Raw genomic sequence first — 21,469 nt, forward strand, 5'->3', positions numbered from 1 at the left:
ACTCCCCATTGTGCTATTCCTGCTTTGACTCCTGACAGGTAGACCTTGTATTCTCCCACTTCCTCTTCTTTCTCACCCCTTACCCGAATGTCACTAACAGCTAAAACGTCCAGCCCCATCTTACTTGCAGCCTCTGCCAGCTCTACCTTCTTCCCAGAGTAGCCCCCATTGATATTAATAGCTCCCCATCTCATTACCATTTGTTTGCCAAGTCGTATCTTAGGAGTCCCTGGTTTGTCAGTTAGAGGTGGGACTCCGTCACCTCCAAAGGTCCGAGGCATTTTGCTCTCATTGTTGCCAGCATCATATTTAAAGTACCAGGGAAGCACGTTGCTAGCCTTACTTGCCCCGAGTCCCATTGGGTTTTACCCCTAACGGCTGACGGACTAACCGGTGGATTTGGTAGTCTTTGCCGTATGAGCACAAAGGTGACCACGACTCAGAATATGTCCGAGATGCCCAGCCTTATTCCGAAGTAACCGGTGTCCCGACTGTCGGGACCACTTACTTGGCCACTCATACGTTGCCCGTGGTTCATGAACTAGGACATGACTACAGGAACCCACACCATGAACCACTTAGAGAAAACTTTTTAATGTGTTGACTGGAATGCTCTCTTTCAAATTTTAAATGTGACAGGTTTAAATTCCAGAAAGCGAAAAGCTGTTTACAACTTCTACAGAAAGCAGGCGGTGGTTACAAGAGTGAAGGGGCATGAAAGGGAAGCATTGGTTGAGAAGGGATTGAGCCAGGGTCGTAGCCTATCCTCGATGTTATTCGATCTGTATATTGCGCAAGCAGTAAAGAAAACAAAAGAAAAATTTCGAGTAAGAATTAAAAGTCCTGGGAGAAGAGATAAAGCTTTGAGGTTTGCCGATGATATTAAAATTCTGTCAGAGACGGCAATGGACTTGGGAGCGGAGTTGAAGGGCATGAACAGTGTTTAGAGAGGAGGATATAAGATGAACATCAAAACGAGGGTAATGGAAGTAGTCGAATTAAATCAGGTGATACTGAGGGAGTTAAATAAGGAAGTGAGGCACTTAAAAAAGTAGATGAGTTTTCTTTTTTGGGCAGCATAATAACTGATGATGGTCGAAGCACAAAGAATATAACATCTAAACTGACAATGCCAAGAAAAGCGTTTCTGAAGAAGAGAAATTTGTTAACATCGAGTATACATTTAAGTGTCAGGAAGTATTTTCTGAAAGTATTTGTATGGAGTATAGCCATGCGTGGAATTGAAACTTGGCCAGTAAACTGTTTAGACAAAAAGAGAATAGGAGCTTTTGAAATCGGGTGCTACAGAGGAATGCTGAAGATTAGATGGGTAAATCTCGTAACTAATGAGGAGGTACGCGGAACAGAATTGGGGAGAAAAGAAATTTGTGGCACGACCTGACTAGATGAAGGGCAGGTTGGTAGGACACACTCTGAGGCGTGAAGGGATCACCAATTTAGTATTGGAAGGAAGTGTGTGTGTGTGTGTGTGTGTGTGTGTGTGTGTGTGTGTGTGTGTGTGTGTGTGTCTGTGGAAAGGGGGGGGGGGGTTAAAAATCGTAAAGTAAGCAGATTCAGATGTTGTAGGTTTCAGTAGTTACTCGGATATGAAGGGGCTTGCACAGGATAGAGATGCATCAAATCAGTCTTCGGACTGAAGACCGCAACACTAACATACTATTCACTCTCTGATCAAAAGTATATGGACGCCCTATGAAATGCGGAATTGACCACTAAATGTTCACGAGGGAAGGACGTGCCAGAATAAAAGTATATGCTGTCACTAGAGAAGCAATAAGAGCACGATAGGTTGATCAGAAGAGCTCGATGACTTCGAAGAAGCACTGGTTACTTAATGTCACCCGAATAATAAGTCCATCAGGGGCATTTCGGCCATTCTAACGTTGTTGTGATGTGACTGTGAAGTAGAAACGCAAACGAACCGCCATGGCTAAACCAAGACTAGGAGGACCTCCTGTACTGATGGACAGGGACCGTCGAGCATTGCTGAGAGTGGTTGCAAAATATCGCATGAAATCAGCAGAAGGTCTCTATTGTTAGTCACAAAGTGCTACAAGCAGCCTAGCTAGCACAACGCACTTTGTAGCATGTCTGCACGCTGCATCCCCAGTGATCCATAAAGTGAACTGCAGAAGGGTCGGTATAACTTTCTGAAACACCTTCATTGCGGCAGAGGGAATGGGAAAATGCCTGCTCGCTCTTCGTTTTGCAGACCTATGAAGGAGGGAAGTGCATGACAAGAATCCAGTGACGTACCTTCCCTCATGCTTCTAACAACCTCCACCCTCAACTTTCCACCCTATTACACCCCCAGAACACAATTTAGATATTATTACAGTTCTACTACACTTAGTGCACTTAGATATGGTACACACATTTAATATTTATTCTTAACTCACTTCATATAATAATAAATATAAAATTTATACAATTACAACACTGTCTTTAATCACCTGAGATTTTTCATTTGCTGAAACGCAGAAACTATTAGTTTTGAAGGAATAGGACCTTTTTTGGTGATAAAATCTTCTCAGGGACTTCGCCTGAAAATGATGGGTACGAATCTCACTGAAACGTTGCGACAAGACGACGCCAGCACTCGGCTGATCACCCGAGAAGATTTTATCATTGGAATAGGCCGAGGAATCCTGCAATCACGTAAGACCTTTTTTGCAGCAATATGTACTGAGGGACATTTTTTTCTGGATGCCGCAGTTTTCGAGAAACTCAAGAAAAACCTAAAAAAGTAACCTCTAAGCGACCCCCATCTCAACTCCCACGCTCACATCCCACCGGTCAAGATTTTAAGTTTGTTGATCATGACCGTCCCACCTGCCACCGTACAAAAATTTGTGACTGTACGATTTCCCCACCCCCCACTCGATATTCCTTCGTCGTCGTTGTCTGGCAACCCTGAGTATCAGGCAACTCAGTCACATTCATTTGTCTCTCGGCTGCCGCGTCGTTCACTTTATACACTATCATTTCTTCTACCTCTGTCTTACATTGCACAGTGTCACAGTTTCCGTACACAATAAGTGTCTGGAGGGTATATCATAGACACGTTAGGATTACGTGTAACGTCATTAATTTTTAATCAAAAGATGTGCCTCACCTACTGCACGGCACCTGCTCGCAACAGAACCTCCCACCACTGCTGTTGCCGCCACTTTATGGGCCATGTTGTATTGGGTGCACTATACACCACTACTGCGTCAGACTTGGCATGCCTGTACGTCATTCTGCGTGCTGTTTTCCCAGAACTGGACCAGGCGCTGTACCACCTGATCGGCAACTCAGTGCTGCGAGTGATCGCCCTGAACGGCTTGGAAACGGAGACGGTGAACCGGCTCAAGGACATGCGGCCCGTCGCCTCCTACTTCGTTATCTTCGCCGATACGGCCCACATGAGCGAACTCTACTCCAAGGTAAGTCGATGTCCCACGCCAGTTAGCGCAATTGCTGCATAAAGCTGTTCCACCCGCACCTCTCAGAACAGCGCAGCTCTCGTATTTTTTTCTGTAATGTTACATCAGTAAAATTTACTCAGTCAGAGATTATGATCTTATTTGCTGATATCAGTAGATTAAAAAAAAAAGACACACATAGCAATATATCTGCGACACCAGAAACCTAACCTCCTGCAACGGAGAATTTGAATCAAATTAAACACCTTTGAGCCGTCTAGTTCCCAAACTTATTTGGCTACCAGTTTCAGCATTTTACTACGCCATCTTCAGCCCCATAACCGGAAGATTCTACCTCGGTTGTGATAAAAGCAGGGGTATTAGTAGATTTTTGCTCCAGCGGTCACTTCAATCATCATCTGCCAACTGTTTTGATCACAACTGAGGTATAATCTTCGTACACGTCGATTAGGGACCTGAAGATGGTGTAGTAAAACGCTGCAGCCGGTAGCCAAATAAAATAAGTTTGGAAACTAGAAGGTTGAAAGGTGTTTAATTTGACATCCTGTATCGAACAGCCGAGTTCCGCAGCCTTCTCTAAAAAGATGGGCATACAGAGAGAATTTGAGTGTCTGTCTCCGTACCAACCGTTAGTAAGAAGCACATGGTACATTGATGAATCATACCATCAATGCATACTGCGAGATTGAATGACACCTGGTGGCACTGCGGGTACATTTTGCGCTAAGAGAAGTATATTAGTCGAATAGAGGTAAATTGGAATCATTCTGGCGACTACACCGTATGCAAATGGGGAAATCCAGTGAAGCAGATCATAGTAACGTGTGCCGTTCACACTGCACGTCCTTGTCCTTGGGGTCAGAGTTCCTCAAAGAAAAATGGACCAGTCTTACGAATGGCACATTGTTATAGTGTGGTGAGTGGAAACGATCATCTTGGAAAAGGAGAAACTGGTTGGCTGGTCGCATGCTACTGTCGTGAGTACCTATGGAAACAAGGTTGTTGGATGTCGACACTTCGTCACACAATGTGGAGGTCAGAGGTTTGCCTGTTCTTTAAAGTAAGACAGAGTACAGCGGGGTTGTCGTTATTTTATTTGCTACTTCAGAGGGACCCCATAAAAATAAGAATAAGGAACTATGAATAAACCAAGAAGAAGAGATACATTTTAATTTCCATATGAGAAGGTAACATTTGTTAATGTGATGTTTGCGTTCCAGATTACAAACGTCGCTCAATGTGACGACGACCACCTGCATCCACGACAGCCTGGAACCGCACTAGAGATTGCTCTACGGCTGCCTGAAACATCTCGGGTGGGATGTTGGCTACATCTCTCGCTGTGCTCATCTACAACCTCCAACGGATGTTGTGGCCCGTTGATAAACCTCGTCCTTCAGATGACCCCACAGCCAGAAATCGCGCGGGTTCAAATCTGGTGATCTTGGTGGCCACACAGTTTGGAACGATCGTTGAATGATTCGGTTTTCTCCAAATGTGTTAAGAAGTAACAGAATGACCTCATGAGCAATGTGAGTTGGATCTCCATCGTGTATCAAAACAGTTTAGTCCAAAGCACCTCTCTCCAATAGACAGGGACCACATGTTGGCGAAGCAGATCATAGTAACGTGTGCCGTTCACGCTGCACGTCGCTTGTCGTCGGGGTCAGAGTTCCTCAAAGAAAAATGGACCAGTCGTGAACTGTGCCGTGAAGCCACACCACACAGTGACGCTTCATTATGAGGGGGAAGTTTTTGAACGTTCATTGGTTTTCACGATCCCCTGTATGCGACAAATGTCAATGTTGACTGCCCCAGTGAGCGTCTAGTGTGCTTCTTCACTCCGCAAAATATCCCAAGGTCACATGTCGTCAACTTCAACCCATGCAGAAATCTAAGATCAAAGTCTAATCAAATGTCTGTGTCACGTGGCAAAAACTGGCGAGTAATATTAGGTTTGTATGGATAATATTTCACAATTGTTCACAGTACTTTTAGAATGGTGGACCATGGAATGTTCAGCTGTCGCGACACAGCTCGTGCATTGTTTGAAGACTGCACATTGGTTCCAGCATTCTCAGCCATGGCAACAGAACGTATTCAACAATTTGCGGTACTATTGGCCGTCGGCCTCTCCCAGGAGCATTTCCCAAATCGCCAGTTATTTCGAACTTCCGAATCATGTTCTTCAATCCCAGTGACAATATTGGACTTCTCTGTATTCCTTTAACGCGTCGATACTCGCGAAGATTAGCAGTACCATGGCTGTTGCTGTGATAAAACAACTTTACGAGTAAAGCCCTGCAGATCTTGTCCAGAACCACACTGACTGTCCGCAACTGTAATGCACCCTGGTGCTGTTTCAAAACTACGCCGCCGTACCAGTACTGGCGCCTACCTGCGAGTCTTGACACTAACACTACTAACAACGTAAATCCTGCAGCACATAGTCTGAACACCACCCCTATAAATTTGGGTACCCACACGGTAAATAATTCTCCGTCTGTACTGAATCAAGTAGTGAAAATTTAATTATGACCACCCTTTACAGCGCTAGTGCAGGCAGAAATGCTTCGAAGCACATCGGCCAGTGCAGGTTGTTGAACGTGAGCTCAATAGCCTCATGCGTTCCCATGTTGACCAACGACATGGTCAGTATTAGGATTACAGTGGGCATGGGCCATCAGCACTGGACCGTGTATCAATAGCAACGTGTCACCTGCTCAGATGAATCTCATTCCTTGTTACACAGGGTCGATGATCTTCTCTGGATACGCCATCATCCAGACGGACGCCTACAAGAAACATGCATTGCGTCACGTATGCAGGCCTGTGGGGTGCAGTATTATGATATGGGGGAAATTCAGCTGGGTCTCAATGGAACCCATGGTAATAATCGAGAGCACCACGAAAGCTAAGAACTCCGTAACATTACTGTGGACCACGTACATCCTTTCAGGCTTGATGTCTTCCACAAGCCGATGGTATGTTCCGATTGGTTAACTGTCTGTGCCATAAGGCCAGAATAATGCTTCAGTGTTTTCAGGAGTCTGACAGTGAACTGTTCTTGATTGCTTGGCCACCATATTCGCCTGATCTGAAGCCGATAGAACACATTTGGGACTTCAAAGGGGTAAAAAATAGGGTAGTCAGTAACAACAGGACGTTGCTTTAATAGAAGCTGTTAACGCTTGGCTGCAACAAAACGCAGTACATACAGGTTCTGACACTGAACTCTTGTAATAGCGAGATTTTATTGTTGCATTGTTGTCAAACAGTGAGTGAAGTCGAACATTTGAAATTCTTAGAACTGAGGATGGATAAAAGGGATGTCGTATGGCTGGGAGACTCCGAGGGCTCAAATGGCTCTAAGCACTATGGGACTTAACATCTGAGGTCATCAGTCCCCTAGGCTTAGAACTACTTAAACCTAACTAACCTAAGGACATCACACACACCCATGCTGTCGTCGAGCATCAACAAACACAGGAGAGGTTTAAACGTGACTCGGTTCTTGTGAAGTTGGGGGCGGGAGGTCGCCACAGGAATCTGTTCTGGATCCATTGCTGTAATTAGGGCATTGGGCGTCTTTTGACCACTGCGGCGGCTCCTGACGCAGACGCAGACGCAGACGCAGGCGCAGGTGACCCCAAACAGTGGCTACTTCACCGCACTTCATTCCATTCCTCGGTGCCTCCGAATTTAAGGTCCACATGCGACGCAGAGATCACCACCGATAGTGTCGCAAGTCGCCACGTCACGAGGCACTGGGGAGAGGTTTGGAATTTAATCGAAGACATCCGCGCATTCTGTTGATCAGGAATTGCACGCCACCACCCCTGTTACCCCCTGCGAGGAAGACAAAGGCATAGCAGCCAGCAGCACGTGGTGTACTCGGGCGATTGCGCATCCAAGTACCGTCCACGACCGACGTTGCTTAACTTCACTGATCTGACGGGAACCAATGTATTCGAGGAGGTAAGACAGTTGGCACTGAGGGTAGAGGGAACGGCTTTTTCAAAGTATCACACTGAAGAATTTGTGCAGAAACTGAATGCTACCATCTCCACTTTCTCTGGCACTGAAACGCGAAAGCTTGTTTATTTTGTTTACTTTTACTTTATTATCTCATCTGAGGTTACATTTTAGGACAACACTGTGCACTTACAAAGAATATTCTTAGCCCAGAAAAGGTCAGTCAGACTGATCTGTGGTGACAGTTCGCGAACTTCGAGTAGGCCGCTGTCCAGGTGTCCCAGAAATCTAACTCTGGCACTCCTTTACATATATTATATTCCATCATGTGATTTGTTGTTGACAATATCGACGCATTCGAAAGAAACTGCCGCATTCATTCACTGAACACTAGACGTAAAAACAATGTTCGCTTGAAAAATGCTTCCATAAATATAGTATAGCTCAACAGGTTTTATTTTCGACTGGCTTGCAGAACAGAAAAAAATTGATTATGCTTATCCATTACGGATAGGGAAGATTTCTCACCAAACTGCTAACCTCTTCAAGACATACAACATAAAAATAAGCTTCTTCGCCAACAACGAAATACAAAATAAAATCATACACAGCACCAAAACCATTACACAACAGTATCAAAAGTCAGGTGTATACAAGTTCATTTGCAACTCATGTCCAAGCTTCTACATTGGGCAACCTGGTAGAAGCTTCACAACAAGATTTAAAGAACACATAGAGGCACTCCATCTTAAAATCCAGCTTTGCTTCACATCTTGTCAACACAATCATTCTGAAAACAACATCTAACAAAATCACCAAATACTCTATTATGCCAACAAAGGCACGATCTTCTTGAAGAAACTGAAATATTTATCTACCAAATACAGCATCTGACTACCTACTCAGTGACCAAATTGAACTGAGAAACAAATTTTTCCTTCAGAACGTTGAAGATCTACTAGTTCAAAACAAGTAACCACTCAACCAACCCTACATCGCCTCCCCATCCGCCCCTTCTCCCTAACGACCGCCCCCCCCCCCATCCCTTTCCTTACATCCTAATTACACTGGTGTCAATGTAATATCCTACAACAGAATAAAACCTGTACTAAATTTCTAAATGGTAAGCCCTCCACTGTTAACATAAATCAGTACTTTTATACATATTACTTCTATCTGGAACAAACAGAAGCTGCCTTTACCAATAATCCAGATCACTTTAATAATACAAAAACAAAAATAAGTCAACAGTTCACTTGAACCTTTGTTCTTAGTTTTTAAATATAAAGTGTACGGTCATACAAACAGCTTTAGTCCATTACAAACGCTATGACTTCTATACACACATCTTTAGCTAAAATAAACAGAATTTACTCTTACTAATATCCCAGATCAAGTTAACGTAACAACAGAAATAAGTCAACAGTTCATTTGAAATTTTGTTATTATTTAAAAATTTAAATTTAAAGGTCCCAGTCATACAAACAGCTGTATCTCATTGCAGATACAATAACTCTGTATTATTGATTCCTGGGCATTCATGTTAATGCCAATCATGATTAAAATATTTGCTATAAACTGCTTGTATTATACATTAATAGGCAACTACAAATAAGACTGCAGATCGATTGAAGTTTGTTCTTGTAGTAATTAGTTATTTATTTTATTTTGTGCTCTCATGTTATCGTCAGTCTGATTAAAATATTTGCCCTCATATCGACTTTAATACATGTAAAAAAAAGAACAAATTACATCTCTGTGCAAAGTAGGCCTATGCCATACCTTTTTGTCAAGATCTTTGTTACAAGCAACAGTTGTAAAGCAAATCCTGGATGATGGCGAAGTTTCGCTGTCAGACTGTAAATTAATATAGTTTGTGTGAAAGTGTGTATAGTGATATAACAACTGGACATCAAAATGGTGGCAGACAGATGGACACTAAAGGAAAAAGCTGCCCATACTGTCTCAGTAAGTAAAAAACTAGATTTACATCCATATCGACAGATAAGCAATAGTCATGGCGATACATTAAAGCGTGTTCCATCTTCTTGTCATAGAGCCAGCACCCAGCATTATGCTAGAAATAATAATGTAACTTCCAGAACCATCTCAAGATGAACTTGAAAAGGTCCGAAAACCGGTTCATGGAATAAAACATAATTATTCAAAAAAATGACTGATTGCAGTTTTATATAACTTATTTACAAGAAAAAAATTGTCTGATAAAAAAAAGGCTACCTTGTGAAACACTTATTCTTTTCTGTAGAGGAGTTCCTCACAGTAGTTGAGAACTTCCCACTGTAATGCGTTATTTATTCCTGTACTTCCTCACAATTTCTTCGTGTGTTATTAATTCCTTATTTTTGTTCATAAATTTTGTACTCATCGCTCTGTAAACTATATACTGACTCTGACTAAGACCGTGTAGCTTTGGCCTGCATTGTCGGAAGGGACCTGATAAATAAATGAGTCACTTTGGTACCATCTTTCACCCTTTGCCCTCTCGCTCGCTTCCTGTGACCTCTACCTGAATTGAGTAATGACTAATACTGCATGATATTTAGAAAATAGGTCTAGTGCCTTTGGGCAGCAGATTTGTATTTCAGTGAGTTTGTGAGGATTGCCAGGTGTACGTTATGCAGGCGGCAGCCGGCGGTCTGGTGCGGAAGGCGGAGCGCTGGACGCTGGTGTTCACCGACTGGGAGTGGCGCAGCTTCGGCCGCGAGCACCTCAACCTGTCGACGGCGCTGCTGCAGATGAAGCCAGCCTCCTGCTGCGCCCTGCAGGGGGAGCCCGACGCCTGCAGGTGCACCCTGCGCAAGGTGACGTACCGCCACTACCTCATCCTGGCAGCACCACGGAAAGTATACTTCCTGCTAGCAGGAATCTGCCGATAAAGAGCGGAATGGTGAGGTACCTCTAGAATAGGTGAGGAAAGAAGGACAGATAATTTTTTTCCAGGAGTAGCAAATTATTAATTTGGGAATGTAGCTCACGGGAAAACCAAAGCACTCTTCACCCCATAAAAGGGCACACTGGCCACTTCAGTGGGCTGTAGATAATGTGAAACTGGTACGAGGCACTTATGTGACCCTCCCCCGCTGATAAAGTCATGGGAGTGGTGTAGCATGTACACTATCTGACACCTCTATTAAAAACGGAATTCACCACTAGATGTCACCAGAGGCGGACCCGTAAGTTTAGATGGAGGTGGGGAGTGTTGTGTTGTCATTAGAGAAGCAGTCCGGAGAGTTCAGTGACTTAGAACGTGGACTAGTCATTGGATGTCACCAGAGTAACAAATCGATCAAGGGCATTCCATCCCTTCTAAAGATGCCCGCGTCAGCTGTTGGTAATATGACTTAAGTGGAAACGCGAAGGTACATCCACAGCTAAACAAAGACCAGGCAGAACTCATGTACTGTTGGACAGAGACTGTCGAGTATTGGCGCAGGGTGACTGTATAAACAAAAACTTCCATGAAATCAGTGGAAGGGATCATTCGTGAGCTCCAAAGTGCTACCAGCAGTCCAGTTAGCGCAGACTGTGATTACGGTGTTGAAAAGAATAGGATACAATGGTCGAGGAGTCGATGCTAAGTGACGCTAAAGGTGGAGTGAAGAGTGACGGCACTGCACAGTGGCTTACTGGAAACGCTTGATTTGGAGTGATGGAAGTTTTGGAGTTTGGCGAATGCATGAAGAACGTTACCTGCTGTCGTATGTACCAACAGTTAGTACGAAGGACGTGGTGTTGGTTGATTGGTTGATTCGTTGGTTTGGAGGGGGGGGGGGGATAAATGTGAGGTCATCGGTCCCATCGGATTAGCGAAGGAGGAGAGAGGAAGTCGGCTGTGCCCTTCCAAAGGAACCATTTGACTAAAGCGATTTAGGGAAATCACAGGAAACCTATATCAGAATGGTCGGACTCGGGTTTGAACCGTCGTCCAGCGTGCTAACCACTTCGCCACCTCACTCGGTATGTGGTACCACAGAGTTGGGTTCTTTTTCGTCTTTAGAGTGTGGTCCCTTTATTGCGCTTAAGAAAACACTAAATGCGGAAGGATGTGAGCACATCTTACAACACTGTGTTCTGGAAAAAATAGAGGAACAATTAATCATCTGTGAGGAAATGATGTGTGCACAATAACATTCCTGAAATGGATTGCCCAGCCCAGTCCCTACCTGAACCCGATGGAACACCTTTGCCATGAGTTAGAAGGCAGACTTCGCTCCAGACCATAGCGTTGAACATCACTATCTTCTCTGGTTTCGCCATTCCTCCGCAGACATTCACACACCTCCCTGAAAGTGTTCCCAACAGAGTTCTAGCCATCATAAAGGCATAGGATGGGCACTTCCCATACTAAGTACACTAACAGGTGTGCGGATACTTTTGATCAAATAGAGTTTGTGCCAGTTGGATGTATGGAATCAGCGCAATAATCCTGGTCGTCACAGAGAAGTGACAGAATGCCAAAACGGAGATATCGCGTTTGATGGGCCCACAAGCGCACCGTGAATGAAGTTGCCCATGCTTGTTGTTGTATCAGCGCGAACTGTCCAGCATGCCTACAGGGAATACTGTAGCCATATAACAAGGCGTAAGAGAACTGATCTTAAAAGTATCTTATCCGGATGCGACTTCCTCTGTCACACGTTGTCGGTGAGTATCGGTTTCGTTGGAATTCTTGTTGGAAACCTTCAGCTGTCTTTTATTTTGCAGTGCTACTACTCGTAGTTTCTATAGAAGAGCATGTTCAAGCTTGGCCTAAACGAGGAAGTGCAAAACGTAAGAGATTGTACAATCTGACAAGTTAGTGTAAGATTGTAAACAACGTACGTAAGGCAGTAATGTTATACCATGATGTAAACGATTGCAAGTTACTGTTTCAGGCCGGCCATAGTCAGTACAACAGTCAACAATATAATAACTGTACAGAGCAATTGTCACCAGAAGGCTGATTCACGTAGAAAGTCAATAACAAAACTAAACAGATGAACTAACTTGCAGCATGCTCGAACAATTTCAGGTCAGCAACTTGTCTTAATCAGTACAACGGAAAACCAGCCAAAGTTGCAAATTTCACTTTCTTTATTTACTTGATAACTAGTTTTCGGCCGGGTGTATACACTGTAACTGTCCATTTGCATTTCATAATGCGTATATATTTTTGACATTTTTGGAAACAACATTTTGACTATCTGGATGATTTGAAAAGGGGTTTCGACCAGAAACTACTCATCAAGTAAATGAAAAAAGTGAAATTTACAGCTTTGGCTGGTTTTCCGTTGTACTGATAAACAGATGAAAATAGGTAAGTAGTACATGGTGAACAGGGAAAGATAATGCCATGTTACAGATAAAAACACTAGAGCATATGCTAACAAGTGAAGCAGTAGCCTAACAAACAAAGCGGTACAACGTAATCTTTGATTGAAAGTAAACAGAATACCCATGTGAAAGTGATAGTAATATTAAGTATACAATATAAATAGAAACAAACTGTTTAGTAATAAATTTATAGCGACTGTGAAGTATATTCAATCGAACTGAGTGCTTAGTAAAATATTCTAATTTTAATCAGCATAGCCAAAGTTGTTGGGCAGAGGAGCTGGAAGCATTTCTTTAAAGTGAAATTTTAATTCTCTAGTATAGGCAAAGGAAAATGTAAAGGAAAAGAAAATATAATGGGAATGTGGGTAGAAGAATTGAGGAGAAGAGGGGGGGGGAGGGAGGGGAGGAGAAGGAAACGAAAACCGGCATAGGGAGAGAAGGGAACTTAGCTGTCGAGTATAAGCTTACACATTAACTAAGTAGGTAAATATTATCTAGCTAACATCCCTGTAAATAATGTTATACTATATAATCTCCTTAAATGAGGAGATACTTGCAGACTGAAGCTTTTTCCTATTTTTTTTTTACGAACAAAAAATTGTTAAGCACAAAAATTATTTTCATGTAACCTTTTATAATTCTTATGTAAGCTAAGGAATGTGTTCATGTGTTTCGTTAGCACAGTTTCTCCTTCTCAATCCATGATTCTTACTACTTTATATTCCCACTTTCTCCCATGGCTGACTTCCGTCCTTCCTCCTCCCCCCACCCCCTTAGATACCTACATTTTTACTTTGTATTCGTTCTCTGATTTATCCTGTGTCTACAGTGACTCAGTCAATAATTTTGTTTATGGTTTGTCCCCCCTCCCCCGACACAAATTTGCCTTCTTCATCCCCCTCCCCCATTCACGGGTGATTTTGCTAGTAACATAAGTACGTTTATCTACTTAATTAATATATAAGCTAATACTTGACTGTTAATGTCCCTTGTCTGCTTTTGTTCATTTTCATTCTTTTCCCTCCCCACCCTCCCCTCTCCCCCCTTTCCCTTTCAATTCTTGTTTGTACCCTCTTTCTCTATTAATGTTTCTTTTTCTTTACATTGTCCTATATCGATAGTGCATCATTAAAATTTCACTTTAAAGTAATGGGCCCACAGCCCCACCCCCCTTTGGTTCTGCTATTTAAAATTACAATATTTTATCAGTTAAATATTTTATCAGTTCAATTGAACGTAGTTCACAGTCATTATAAATTTATTACCAAACAGTTTGGTCAGATTGACTTTCTCTGTTTCTATGGTGTCAATTGTTAGCATATGCTGTACTGTTATTCTTTTTAACGTGGCATGAGCTTTACCTATTTTCCAGGTATTGCTTGGCCCATTTTTTCTGTTTAGTCTGTTACTGTCTTTCGATTTGAAGAAGCCTTCTGGTGACAATTGTTCTGTACAGTTGTTATATTGGTGACAATTTTATTGACTATGGTTGGCCTTCAACGGCAACTTGTAATCGTTTACATCATGCTATAACATTCCCGCCATTTCTGCCCGTAAGTATGATGGTTATAACCTTTCACTACCTTGTGAGACCGCACAATCTCTAACGTTTTGTATTTCCCCGTTAGGCCAAGCTTGAAAACGGTCTATTGCCGAGTCTAGCAGCACTGTCCAAAATAAAGGACAGCTGAAGGCTTCCACGTTGAATTCCAACGACTATTTAGCAGCTGATTTTCCGCAGCTATATGCATACACGAGTATCGGTTTCAAACGCGACAGATATTTCTGCCTTGGTGGGTGATGGTCCATCGTAACCAGAGTTCCGACGGAATAATGGCAAGTGTACGGACGTTTGGGGTCGGGTACCCGCAGAAGGCTGTGATTCGCAGTGGCACGTAAAAGCTGTTTTCAATGGGCCAAACAACACCGACACCGGACAATAGCCACCTAGTGGTCCAACTAATTGCGGTTTTGCTTCTTCTCAACTGATCCGAGGTGTCGAGTGCACCTATGGACTAATGAGACGTGTAACATGGATTGTTGTGTTTCAGGTTGCAGGGACTTCTGTGATTTTTGGGGATGTTTTCTGTACCACGACTTGGGTCTACTCAGTCAGGTTATTGTGAACATTCTCAGTGACCTCCCGTTTTCCACAATGCCAACGGTCGAGTTCATAGGTCTGCATGCTTACATCCCTTACTTGACGAACACTCAGACACCCATCAAAACTCGACCGGCCCACAAAATCACCCGAAAAAATACATAAATACCTTAATTGTCTATTGCTCTTAATATATTGTGCTTGAAATAGCTAGACCAAGTGGGGAAATTAATGTGAGAAAAACACTAATGAATCCGTGACTGGCTTTCAGCTTTGCACTTGAGTTTAACCTCATCTTTTTCAGATTGTTGCAGAAGAGAAGGAACCTCCACAAGTTGTCTATATTAGTATTTGCATTTGTTATCGTAAAAATGGTTGAAGTTCTTTCTATAACAGTTATCAACTTTTATCTGATACTTTTTCAATGAAAATAATAAAAAATCTGTGGACAAAGTCGAAAATCTGTAGACTCTTCGACGTATTTCGCACTGCGATATCTCTTCACTACGTCAGAGGTTTCTTCTGCTAAAACTTGAAATATTCATTCATTCATCCTATGTGGAGACTATTTCAGTGCCATAACAGTTTTCCGATGCTGACTGGGTACACGAGATTAGAGTTATTGAAATAAAGTGTATATTATTTTCTTTTCATTGAAAATTCAGTTAACAAAAGATTGATCAAGTAGAGTTTCCAAGTTCGTATACCTATACCTAGTTCATATCTGTTCGTTTCATTTACGCAGAAGACAAAACACCGAACATCTAAGCTTCAAGCGTTAATCAAAATAATGTTCACGAAACATACTTTACAGTTTGAACTGGTTCTGAATATATTTTTCTGATTAACTACAGCGATTTACTCTTTACGTCTGCTTTTGCTTCTGGCTAGTAATTACAACAACAGTTCGCAAATTCACAAACACTGAACATAGGTAAGCCACAACAATGGTTTTTACATTTCTCTCTCCCAAATCGCAAACTGGACTCTACTCCACCGCACCATCCCGAGGCTGGCCCCTGTGGCCGAGCGGTTCTAGGCGCTCCAGTCTGGAACCGCACGACCGTTACGGTCGCAGGTTCGAATCCTGCCTCGGGCATGGATGTGTGTGATGTCCTTAGGTTAGTTAGATTTAAGTAGTTCTAAGTTCTAGGGGACTGATGACCTCAGGTGTTAAGTCCCATAGTGCTCAGAGCCATTTGAACCATTTTGAACCATCCCGAGTCTCACAGCAGCGAATAGTGGCTCTGAGAACTATGGGACTTAACACCTGAGGTCATCAGTCCCCTAGAACTTAGAACTACTTAAATCTAACTAACCTAAGGACATCACACACATCCATGCCCGAGGCAGGATTCGAACCTGCGACCGTAACGGTCGTGCGGTTCCAGACTGGAGCGCCTAGAACCGCTCGGCCACCCCGGTCGGCGAAGAAACACAGAAAACGGGGGTGGGAGACAATGATACTTTCATCTCCTTTGCATTCATACCATAAAAATATCTCAGTGAGACTCGCATTACGATTCTACGCATGCACTATTCTGGACAGAGGTTTAACCGATGCACGAGGTTGTGCGATAATTATTCAACATACTAACTGCGTCTGCTGCTTGCAAACGGCCGAAATAGAGCACGTGGTGCATTCCGAATCAAACTGTTGTGCTGCTTGGTAGCGCACGAAAGAACAGATATTCTTGCGGAAATTATAGCTCATTAAACAAGCAAACTGTTAAAATAAAGCCTATTGCGGTGCCGTGGGGGACCAGAAGGGTCATTGATTACCAAACAGGTGGCACAAAATCGACACACAAAGACAAAAGCAACTTCCACAAAATATAAGATTAAAAATCATTAAGAATCATACTCACTTCGACACAGTATTACACTCACGTACGGTTGAAGTGATCCTAACCATCTTTTCCTAATCAGATTTACCGTGTGAAATTCCACTTCATCGTTGTTCAAAATGAACAAAGTAACTTCCACACTTTTGACTCAAACACCCAAAAATCGCCTATTTAAAGCAATATAACTATGGCACATTCGGAAAAATAACTCGCTTCACACGCTTCAGTTAAGCTGAAGTCCTTAAGTATTTCAACAGTTAAACATAACGAAGTCCTAACTCAACCTGCTTCCTATCACCTGAAACCCCCCTTAAGAGCTACGATCCGTACTCACCAAGCGTTCTCCGAAGAGTGCCGCTTTCTCTTTCGAGATTACCTAGCTCCCCGTGCAGCGGAAGCTACCAGATGCGTAGCCCTCCGTCGCCAACCTCACACACAAAAGCAGCCTTCGACTAAGATGGGCAAACCTCTCTGTTTAGGTGGGAAATCTAAGTTGGTCATCCTGTGCTCTCCTTCGAACGAGAAGCAACATCGTCTGCTCCCAGCAGACGATGACCAACTCAAGAGTTTCCCACAAAACAAAACCGATAGGCCTTATCTGAGTGCTCAGTCTTTCTGGAAGATTTCATGAATTGAGCTAAAATCAGGTAGTAAAGTGAATAAGTTGTACCGAATTCGAAAAGCGTCTTATGAAACGACTTCACAGAGACGTTTCAGCATTCTTGATCAACGTCAACTCACCACTTCCAATCTCAAAGGTAACTAACGCTCACGACACGTACAGTGTGCGTTTAAAATAAACCTGATTTCCATTCTCATAGTGAATCTACTAGCGTCACTCTTATGCGACTGGCGCAAAATTTGAATGGACATCGTCTTTCAGCTGTAGAAACACGCCTTCCAACATTCGTTTATGTCGCACTACTCCTTCTTGGTGTCGCGATTTTTTTCGGTCAGAATGTTATTTCTTCTAATATAGATACCGCGAAATTACCAGCGATAGAAATTATAGCTCTTACTGCTGCTTACAAACAGTAGTTTATCTCACGCACCACTCTCAAATTGAACAAAAAACAGATGGAATGATAGTGGTAACATAAGTTCCCTCCGCCACACACCATAAGGTGACTTGTGGAGTATAGGTTACATGTAGATCTAGATTTTGAACGAGAACTTACAAGGAGGTTTTTGGCGTAAAATGGCAAAAGAAATATGTTATCAAGCTGTCTGAATGACTGCACGGAATATTGATCGACGTGCTCTTTCGTAAATAAGGCCTGCTGTAATTCGCCCGACTGCTCTGGGCCGGGTTTTTAGCGGGCATTCGCCCGTTTGCCGATCGAAAGTCGGGCTGTAATCGCGTGTTGTGCTGTAACCTGGCAACGGGTTGGTCGATGCTCGCACACTGAGTGCCCTTCAATGTTTCAGACGCCCAGCTCCATTCCGATGACCCAGATCCGGTTCTGATGGCCCGAGATTCTAGCTGGACAGCCGGACAATTGGATATCAGATCGGGAACCGCCTCCTTGTCGGTCGCGTCTCGTTCATCAAACTATCAGTTCGTGCGCCGAATTCCACTCGCCGCTGCCTCGCCAGCATTTCTGTGGCTCTATGGTTAGCTGTCAGAAAGTGGTAGTCCATCTTGTGCAAAAACATACTTTTGTTTCCTTCTCACCCTAATATGTTTCGTCACCGCTGTGACATCATTAAAGAATACACTATTTAAAGTCAAACCTCGTTAATCGTGCTCCCATTATTTCGGATCTCCGGTTATCCATGAACATGTCTTTTCAATTTTTTGAGACATGGCATTTAGTAGCACAGCAGCCTAGTACCACAGTCATTAAGTTTAAATTCAGCCAACTATCGCACACATATCCTGGCGCGACGTTAGTTAATAGTACTCTGGTGCCTCCGCTTGTTCTGAATGTAATATGAGATCAAAGATAAAGAAACTGCTAGTGTCCATGGACAAAAAATTAAACGCACTGTACATTATGAATAAAGGAGAATCGTCAAAAAAACTTTGGTACTGAATTTGGTGTTAGAACTTCGCCTTTGCTAGACTGAAACAACAACCGAAAATAAATTGAAGAATTTTAGTTCAAAATGACGACAAAGGACAGTTTAAAAACCAATAAATGAATCGCTAGATGACGCATTTTCATCTGGTTCAGTGCAACGAGGGAGAGTGAAATCCCGATTTCAGGCCAAATATTTTAGGTAAACGAAATACGTTTAAAGAAGAAGCTTTCCAATGGCGGTTCTAACTTCACAGCCAACCAGAGTTGGTTACAAAGGTGGAAAAAATCGACATGGAATACGTAAGATATCAGTGACTGGTGAAAGTCTTTCGGGGGTTACGTTAGGAAAGGAATTCGAAAATCTTATTTTCTTTGACAAGTTCACTCCATATCAAGTTTTAACGTCCATGATTCTGGTATTTTTTTTATTGGTTGCTATTCAGTAAGATATAAGCTTCCACATTAGATCACTGTGCAAAAGCTATTCAAAGGATAACGATGGAATTACAACGAAGATTTGTTGTAATGCCTCTGGGAAACAAAACCCCTCTTCTGATAAGGGCAATCAAGCCATTCCCTTGCTTTAAAGTATGTGAATCGTCCCTCCTTGAGAGTATCTTATAAGTCACAAAATACTGCATGGATGTACGGTTTGCTTTTTAAAAACTGTTTCTTCAAGATTTTATACCGAGTATAACGAAACTGTAAGCTTAACTTGTACATGTTAGAAACTTATCTTAGTTCAAAAACAGACGCTCCCTAATTTCATTATATATTTACGGGAGAAAAGATATGTTTCTGAGAATTTTCAGAGGTTTGTAACCGTTGTCTTTCCGTGAAATTTTGTAAGCCATGAGTATTAGGCATATCCTGTTTCGCAGGAAAAATGCTGTTTGTGATTTACAATTACTGTGAAAAACTAACATATTGCGTCATATTAGTTTTCTACCAGGAGCGTATATTCCCTGTATTAATCGTGAATTTGCGCTATTGTCAAATTTTTTAGTGACCATAACCTGAGAAGCGCGTCAGAAAAATAGTACAGTTATTACCAAGTTTTTCTGTTACCGTAATAGATATCTCGCTCTGGATGTTCATCGCTTCAGTTCTAAAAGGTTACTGGTAATACTCGTAGCATATCAGACCCATAAGTTAAAGGAGAATCAACAAATCTTGTTGAAAGTTATTTGTTTACTGTTCTGTAAAACAGTTTGCAATCCCGCTGTGTATGCTGTCCTCGGGCACGAGACGAACTAGTAGCTGTTCGTAAGCAACTAAAAATCGCCCTGACTACTATAAAGCAAATGGAAATTGCTGTAAATGTTGTGTTTTGGGTTGGGGGTGGGGGGCTACCGAGAGCCATGTACGAGTGATACCAAAGGTACCTCAAGTACTGTCCCACACTGTGGATACTCTCCCTGCTGCAGAAAACACAAAATCTATCACTACACGTCCACCCGATCGATGAGTGGCATGTCAGTGGTAGGTTTAGACATTCTGTACAGGGGTGACAGGGACAGGGGGGACAGGGACCAGGGAGAATACCCATACCCCTAACCCACAAGTTCGAGGTTTTGTCTTCCACTGCAACCGAAACTGAGCCAGTAAGAATTACTCACCTGTTGGGAAACGTGCTACGTCCCGATTCAAGGTGAGATAAACGACCGGTGAATAAGGATAACCTTAGGGAAATGGGAGTAGGAGATGGGAAGGATTATTATGTGCACTCCGGGTTCCTAGGAGGAAGTTATTGTCTGTTCTACAAGATTATGGAATACGAGGCAATCTTTTGCAAGCAATTAAATGTCTTTACATGGATAGTCAGGCAGCAGTTAGAGTTGACAGTAAATTGAGTTCATGGTTCAGAGTAGTTTCAGGGGTAAGACAAGGCTGCCTGTCTCCACTGTTGTTCATATTATTCATGGATCATATGTTCAAAACAATAGACTGGCTGGGTGAGATTAAGATATGTGAACACAAAATAAGCAGTCTTGCATATGCGGATGACTTAGTTGTGATGGCAGATTCGATTGAAAGTTTGCAAAGTAATATTTCAGAGCTAGATCAGAAATGTAAGGACTATGGTATGAAGATTAGCATCTCCAAAACGAAAGTAATGTCAGTGGGAAAGAAATATAAACGGATTGAGTGCCAAATAGGAGGAACAAAGTTAGAACAGGTGGACGGTTTCAAGTACTTAGGATGCATATTCTCACAGGATGGCAACATAGTGAAAGAACTGGAAGCGAGGTGTAGCAAAGCTAATGTAGCGAGCGCTCAGCTACGATCTACTCTCTTCTGCAAGAAGGAAGTCAGTACCAAGACTAAGTTATCTGTGCACCGTTCAATCTTTCGACCAACTTTGTTGTATGGGAGCGAAAGCTGGGTGGATTCAGGTTACCTTATCAGCAAGGTTGAGGTTACGGATATGAAAGTAGCTAGGATGATTTCAGGTACTAGTAGATGGGAACAATGGCAGGAGGGTGTCCACAATGAGGAAATCAAAGAAAAACTGGGAATGAACTCTATAGATGTAGCAGTCAGGGCGAACAGGCTTAGATGGTGGGGTCATGTTACACGCATGGGAGAAGCAAGGTTACCCAAGAGACTCATGGATTCAGCAGTAGATGGTAGAAGGAGTCGGGGCAGACTGAGGAGAAGGTACCTGGATTCGGTTAAGAATGATTTAGAAGTAATAGGTTTAACATCAGAAGAGGCATCAATGTTAGCACTGAA

General features: G+C 42.7%; 1 protein-coding gene across 1 annotated transcript in view; it reads left to right on the plus strand.

Annotated features, from left to right (window-relative positions):
• LOC126094110 (ionotropic receptor 25a) overlaps window positions 1-21,469 on the plus strand; it is a 216,765-nt gene that overhangs the window by 59,572 nt on the left and 135,724 nt on the right. Inside the window, exons 5-6 of the mRNA XM_049908770.1 lie at window positions 3,283-3,449; window positions 10,067-10,246. Of these exons, the coding sequence (XP_049764727.1) occupies window positions 3,283-3,449; window positions 10,067-10,246 (347 nt within the window). The remainder of the gene's footprint in view (window positions 1-3,282; window positions 3,450-10,066; window positions 10,247-21,469) is intronic.

This window comes from Schistocerca cancellata, chromosome 1 (genome assembly GCF_023864275.1).
Source record: "Schistocerca cancellata isolate TAMUIC-IGC-003103 chromosome 1, iqSchCanc2.1, whole genome shotgun sequence".
Lineage (NCBI taxonomy): Eukaryota > Metazoa > Arthropoda > Insecta > Orthoptera > Acrididae > Schistocerca > Schistocerca cancellata.